This window comes from Nanorana parkeri, unplaced genomic scaffold (genome assembly GCF_000935625.1).
Source record: "Nanorana parkeri isolate BGI_ZX_2015 unplaced genomic scaffold, ASM93562v1 scaffold1090, whole genome shotgun sequence".
NCBI classification, from domain to species: domain Eukaryota; kingdom Metazoa; phylum Chordata; class Amphibia; order Anura; family Dicroglossidae; genus Nanorana; species Nanorana parkeri.
The window spans coordinates 212,574-220,365 of NW_017307358.1; the positions used below are offsets into that span (position 1 = coordinate 212,574).

Genomic DNA, 7,792 nt, shown 5'->3' on the forward strand with positions numbered 1-7,792 from the left:
TGTTTTCCCTTGTTGTACAGCTCTGCAGGCCGTTTCCCATTTTCCTTTACCAACAGACGATGCTTATCCCTGTGGCCTTCGGAGTTGTTCGATGAATGGCCTTTGACATTCTTGTTGAATATGTTACAACTGCCTTTCTCTCAATGTACAGGGCATGAATGCCACTCATAAAAGAGTTAAGATTTTTTGCTAACTCAGGTCCCATCGAGTCAACATTGCTTGCCTCCAGGAAACTAATTTCTCTTCCTCCTTCTCCTAAGTACTTTGATGCCAAGTACCCTCAAGTATTTCAATCTACTACTGACACTAAACGCAGAGGGGTCCTCATTGCATTTCATATAAATAGTCAATTTCCATGTGTTAAACAGATTTCGGATCCAAATGGTCATTACTGTATTTTTCCGTGTATAAGACGCTACTTTTTCATTAAAATGTTTACCTAAAAATAGAGGGGCGTCTTATACACGGGGGCCGAGCGGAGAACCGTGGTTGCGACACCACTGCAAACTAGCCTCACGAGTGAAACTTCAGATTGCAGAGACAAGATAAGTTTTTTCCTCCAAATCTTCCTCATAAATCTTTTGTACCTGACATCAGCTGTTGCTGGGGAGAGGGGCTCTGTAATCCGCTCTCCCTAGCAACAGCCGATGTCGGGTACAAAAGATTTATGATTGGAGCAAAACTTATCTTGTCTCTGTAATCCGATCATAAATCTTTTGTACCTGACGTCAGCTGTTGCTGGGGAGAGCGTGTAGCCAGAGCTGTAATGTCGGAGCATAACGTGATTAATTTTAGGTAAGAAAAGTTGGGGGCGTCTTATAGAGGGAAAAATACGGTACCTTCTCCTTCAGGGCAAACTCAATAATGCTGACCTCACTGTTCTTACATGATTTGCCCCCAATTCTAGACAACTGCCCTTCTTTTCACACTTGCTCTCCTCACATTCCAAGGGATATATATTATTCTGTGGGGATTCCAACTGTGATCAACTCTAGGTTAGACAAATCCTCTTCAATTACTGAATCAAAGACTTTGCAATTGCTCCTAAATCAATACAACCTTGTAGATATTTGGAGGGACTTTCACCCCATTGCTAGAGATTATACTTTTTATTCTCACCACTCACATTCCCAAATTGACCATACAGTGACAAAAATAATCATTTGATCCCCTGCAGATTTTGCAAGTTTGCCCACTTACAAAGAAATTAAAAGGTCTATAATTTTTATCATAGGTGTAAATAATAGACAGCATTTCAACCAAAAATCCAGAAAAAAGACAATACAAATGTTATAAATTGAGTAACAGTTTTATTTACTAATTTCTTCTACCCCCTCTCCTCCCTATACTCTATCTCCTTTTGGAAGTCACTGTCATAATGATCCCCATGCCCAAGGATTGATCACGATTCTCCAATCTTCATTGTCTGCCTCGTTTTCTACTAGGAAGACTTCCTATCGGTCCTCATGTTCGAAAGATTTAGGATACGATTTTGCAGATGACGATTGGTCATCAATCTGGAGCAACATAGCCTCTTGCTCTAAAAACAGTGTCACCTCCGTTCTGAAGGATCATCTGTTGGGATGTCTCCCCTTCTACCTTTCTCTCTTCTGCTTTCTGGCTTGCATCTTAACCTATTTTTTATCTTGTAATCTCATCCTTCTCTTCTCTCTCAATTTTCCTCCCTTTCTCTCTCTTTTTAACCTTCTTCTTTTTTTGGTATAATATAAAATATATATTTTTGGAGATTTAGTACTTTACCTACCCCATTACTTATCTGCCTGAGTAGATAGGTAATATAATATATGTTTACCAATTCTATGCTGTAATCCCACTGGAAATGTCAAAACGATGTGATCATAATGGAGATGAATAAGTTGGCATTCCGGAAGTTTAACATTTTAGTATCTTTTGTTTATATAATATTCAAATCTATTGTCACAGACAGGTCTCATGGGTATAAACTGGAATCGGGTATGTGGACCCTATCTACTACACTGGCAGGGACACAGAAAAGGGTGCAAGCAATGTAGGCTAACAACTCCCAGAGCTGGAGTACTAGCAGGGAACAGGCAGTGGAAGACACATTAGGCTGGTAGGTTAAGGTACTAGGCAGGGTGCTGCAATGCTAGGTAGGTGGCATGGGGTCCCCCAGGATGTGGAATCTAAGAGCCAGCCAGTGTTCACCAGAGCTCCTGATGGTGGAGATGGACTTGGCTGCGTACTGATCCCAGGTCACAATCCCTAGGTCCACCCAACTCACCTAACAGCCAAGAATGGTAGACAAGGCCAGAGTTCTGGACAGGTTGCAGACACACATACAACAGACAAAACAAAGGTCATGGAGAGACAGATGACCAGAACTTCCAGGGACAATCCAAAGGATAGGGACAGACCTGAAGACTGGGATTTCCAGGGACAAGTCAAGTTCAGTACATGGGTAAACTCCAAGGAACTCTGGTGCAATGGCAACCAGGACGGGGCTTTGGAGCTCAGCATCTAGTTTGGGAGAGCGTTGCTCGGTCAGCTTGCCGTTCGCTGCCCCGGGTTTAAATAGGGTCAGCAAGGGGGAGGATCCACAGGATTGGCCACAGGCAGACTGCACTGATTGGCTGAGAAGCTACCTAAGAAACAGCAGGAGAGTCGACCAACGCCTACAGCTGCCAGACTGGTGCAAGAGCGAGTCAGGTTCAGAGCACATGCCTGGAGGACTACAAGCAACAGCACAGTCCTGCATGCATGGAGAACCAGGGGTAAGCGGTCTGCATATAATTGTAGAACTAAAAGTAACAGCTCAGCTGCCACTCTGCAGCTGAACTGTGACAGCTATACTATGCTTCTGTTTTTATTGTTCTTAATGAAGGTTACGAGTGCTGAGTCAGCACACTAACCTTACCGTTATGTTTTGTACATGTATTCTTTTTCAGAAAATAATAAGATTGTGAAACAAAAATATGAACAAAAAAAAGTAAAGAAAGAAGCTGACTGGTTGCCAAGCAGTGATGCTCAAGTTTTGATTAATTCCGCTCACTGTGTTGTCATATCAAAGAGGAAGGTAGCAGCACCCTATATTTCTGGTACATCAACAGTTTATTTATTTATTTGCAGTGTTTATTATAAAACATCAGGAAAGGTGCGTGTACAGCAGAGATTTACTAAATATGTTTTTAATTATACCTTGAAATACACTTTACTATGGAATGTTTACATACACGGTATTACATTTGCATTAAGATGTTCCTACACTTCCACTTTTTATTTTCTACTGGGAACAGTGGAAAGTCTTGTGCACGTCTAATGAAACAAAAACAGTCATAACAAAAAGTTGCAAAGCAGGAGTTACCCTTCAAACGGGAACAAAGAAAGACAAAACATTAAATTCCTGCACAAGTGGTACACTATTTTCATCAATTGAAAAGTGACTTTTTATTGTGAGCAAATATGCGTCTCCATTATTTGCCAGAAGTGAGTGGCAACTGTCTGCAACAATGGCTCCATAAGTTACATTTGATAATCCAGAAACAAGTTTGTGTAATATGTTAGGGGAAATATTTAAGAAGATTTTCTCAAGAACATCTGACGGTACATGGACAAAATTCTCATCTGCCTCACTTCTCACGGTCATTAAGGCTGGCCTGTAGAAAAGTCTAACTTGGTTAAAAGGTAAACAATTAAAACACTGCTCATACACATGATTAATGTCTATTGTCAGTTCTTTTCTGCATTTTCCACATCCTGTGTATATAACCAAAGGCAAAGAACTCAGAATCTTAGTTATGGAAGTTTGTTTGTTCACACGTATGCTTTGATTTCCTGCAACATTAAATTCCAATTCAGAAATGCTGACTTTAATCTGAATGTCACCTGAATATCTACCTTCAGTGACTGTCCTCAGACTCATTATCCTTGGATGAGATATATTTTCATAATATCTGTTTTGAAAATCTACAGCTCTTTTGTCATCATCAAATAAGCACTCACAAGATGACCATGGTGTTGTATGTAACTCCACATCTCCTGAAATCAAACTCTTTTTGCAAAATAGATATTTAAAAGCCCAGACATGATTTATTTTCATGTAGATCTGCTCACACCAGGAGACACTTGCTCCCCACAATATTAATGTACCGATTTGTCCTTTTATTTCTTCTACAGTCAAAATTATTTTATTTTGCTGCAATCCCTTGAAATTATATGTGCACTCCTTTAGAACAGATATGTTAACCACCTTTAATATTGAATTAACTAATACCTCTGGCTGAAGCTGAGAAAGTCTTACATACTGTATGCAATCTAGTTTCTGAGGAGGATGAAAAGGAAAATCGCTCAAGTAGCAATGCTTTTTGGATATGTAGTTCAGTAGCTCCTGTAGAACAAAATATTCAACAATATTTGCATATTCATCTGTGATAAGGGTAAAGCAGTGTCCTAGATTTATAAAATGACTATTAAACATAGATTGAAGGAAGGTTTCTTTGTTCCACTTATCTTCGTAAACTGACAAATTTGTTAGCATTATGATATCTCCGGGGAATAAGGCCAAGCTCCAAAAAGCAGCAGTCCTCCAAATAAGAACTTTACATTTGACATTTGATTGGTCCTGAACAACAATTGTTGCCAAGGGAAATGATGAGCCAGAATTTGTCCTGCTTTGGATTTTTTTAACGTGGCAGGGCTGAAGCACAACAGCCAATATATTGTATTCCTTGTTTTTGTCAGAGCAATGCTTTAGAAGTGTAAGAGGCTTAAGGGTAGTTTGTGGCGGTGTTCTGCTTCTCTCTTTATTCATACATTGTACTAAAAAACTAGATTGTTTTGGCTTTTTAGATATTTGATTGCTTGAAGCAGGCATAGTACCCATGAATGTTGTTTTCCTTTTAAACCTGGCATTTTCACTAGGATCATTATTTAGTCCGGTAAACCTTGGAGAAGTGGATTCTTCTAGCTTGTTCATTTTCATTTGACATGTTTTGGAATTCTGGAAAAGAATGTTTATTAAAGTCAGCAGCAGAAGTGTGAGTAATAAGCTCAAGAGCATAAAGAGATCCTGTCATTAACTTTAAAGAAAAAACTACAGGTAGAAGAACAGAAAAATCCAGTGTTTTAAATGCTTACTTGCACTGTTTCTGCTTTCCATAAATTTTTTGCACTTGCAATGTACCCGTGTACTTTCTAGAATATTTTGACCAGTCAATTTCCTAGCACAGCCCCCCTCCTTTCCTGCAAGTCAAAACCCTCTGAACTTCTAGAGTGCCTCAGTACTTTCCGTGCTGGCCCAGCATCTCCCCACCTCCCATGTAGGTGGTGGGAAAAAAGTGAAGGGGAATGCTATAGAGCAGTGTTCGTCAACCTGAAAATTATAGAGGGCGTCAAATATAAACCTGACACTCCCAGACGTTTTGACACAACAGCATCACATTTTGGCGCGTCGAGCAGCCAATTCAAAATGAATGGGCTGTAACGCACCTCAATGCACTAAAATTTCAGTCCTGCTCCATCTTTGTAACATTCCACACACTGTTGGAGGCGTCACTGGTCTCAATCAAATCCCCCAGCATTGGTGTAAGTGACCACAATAGTAACCCCCAGCATTGGTGCCATTGACCACGATAAAAAACCCCCACAGATTTGGTGTTATTGACTGTATTAGTACCCCCAATCAGTGGCGATGTTTTTTAACCTCTTCGGTCTCCCCCAATGGTGGTCAGTGCAGTGGCTTTGAATTTAAACCCCCTTCCATGCATTTTTGGTTAGTACAGTGACAGTGTAGCGCCCATCACCTTTTGTGATGTGACTATTATGCATTTAGTGATAGCCAGGGCTGTAGACTGCCTGGCTGGATTTGCAGTAGCAATTACATGGTTAATACCAGGTGTCGAACCTTGTCTGTACCCCCCTGGGCGGAGTGAGACTCTGTCATATTGTGGGACAGCCAATAGGAGACATTGCAATATATGTGCAGTACAGCAGCTAATCACTGGGCTTGTCTCAGCCAGTGGTGCCTGTTGGCAGAGTGTACATATATTGGTGGGAGCTGCCATGTGCTCGCTCTCTCGCCTGGACCAGCCATGGAGTAGGGCTTAGTCCTTTTCAGCCGAGGCCTGAGGGTGGGCAGTGGCTGAAGTGAGGGAAGATGTTCCCCTGAGGCTTCCAACATGGAGGAGGTCTGAGAGATGGAGAGAAGAAAAGAACCAGGACCAGTACCGGCTCTTGAAGTGCCCTGGATCTATGTGGACTTCAGAGCATGGTCAGTGTTTCTTTCTTGGATTGTGGATAGGCATTCCTACTGTTACAAGATCCGGTGAGTCTGGAGCTGATGATGGTTACCCCAAGACACCTAGAACCCCTATACCCTCTCTCCCTAATTAGAAGTTCAATAAAATGTTCAACTAGCATCATATCACTGAAGTGGACATCAATTTATGGGCACCAGGAGAGGGCGGTTAGTGCTAATGGGTGCAGCTGGAAATCAACCCCTAGACTGACTAGATGTGGACCGGGCAAACAGCGGCTCCTTGTGGGGAGTTATCGCTACAACCGTAAAATTTAAACCCCTTACCCGATCACACACTTCTGAGCTGCTCTCTCACTCCCCAATGGGTCTGAGACTATACTTGTTGTACTGTTGGGAAGAGATCACTCTGCCTGACAGTACAGTACTGTCTATTTTGGCGCCAAGTGCTGAAACACAGCGTTATTCACAAAGGGGTGAAGCACAACGAGACAGCTGTTCTATGCCCCTCCGTGGCATGTCTCGTTGTGTCCAGCTGTTCTGTGTCCCTCCGTGGCATGTCTCGTTGTGCCCAGTCATGTATAGATACTGAATATGCTGAATAAGAATATTCTAAGCACAATGTACAGTTTAGAGTGAATAAGGAGATTAAGGAATCGCATCGGATTATGTACGTCAACAGAGGGTTTGATGTTGGGATTTAGATTGTGATACATAAGATTGTTGCACAGATAAGAATTTTTCACAACATAAACACTTCCATTTAGCTATGGTGCACTAGCAGGAGGTGATCTTCACTCACTTAATTTTTAGAGATATTGGTTTTCACATTTAGACCGAGCGCAACATAATAGCTCTACTACACGCGGTTACAACACGACATTGTTGCAGCTGGTCCATTGGTTTTGTTATTGTTTGGGACACATTTAATACTCTTAGTGCCGGCCTTTTGCCACACTAAACTTTTGCAAGAACTTGTCTATACATTTACATAACTATTTTATTTCATGCTTTTTTATCTTGTAATCATTTGTAATTAAACACATTTGTTATTTTTATACAAGAACGGAAGCAATTTTCTCTTTTGAACTTCTGCCATCAATTTTTCTACATAATAAGAGTATGATATAAAAAAAAATCATATTTACAGGTATCACCACGTGCACCAGAGTGAGAGCAATAATTTTAGGGGCAATTTTTAAAAGATAACTAAAAAAGTACGACCAGGGCTTGAAAAATTTTAGGGTGTCTCACCAGTCAGTCAAAAATTACACCAGTCAGCATGACCGGACCATATATAAATCACCACTGGGGGGGTTATTTTTTACTATATAATGAAAAAAGTACCATGAATTTAGAAAAAAAACCAAATGTTTCCCAACGTTATGTTATAATACAATTATTCTTCCCCATATTTTTGGTAAAATATAAAAGACGGGGGTCACGCCAGGTAAATAGACACCAAACATGTGAAGCCTTAAAATAGCACGCACCCGCAAAATTGCAAAAGACGACCACATTAAAAATTGGCCATAGGCGAAGCTTAAAACGCTTTTATTG

At 40.8% G+C, this 7,792-nt stretch overlaps 1 protein-coding gene across 1 annotated transcript; it reads right to left on the reverse strand.

Moving 5' to 3' along the window:
• Positions 1 to 3,346: 3,346 nt before the first annotated feature.
• On the reverse strand, positions 3,347 to 4,954 carry FAM35A (family with sequence similarity 35 member A). The gene has a single exon (XM_018567769.1). The coding sequence runs from the start codon at positions 4,952 to 4,954 to the stop codon at positions 3,347 to 3,349; it is 1,608 nt and encodes a 535-aa protein (XP_018423271.1).
• Between the last annotated feature and the right edge of the window lie 2,838 nt (positions 4,955 to 7,792).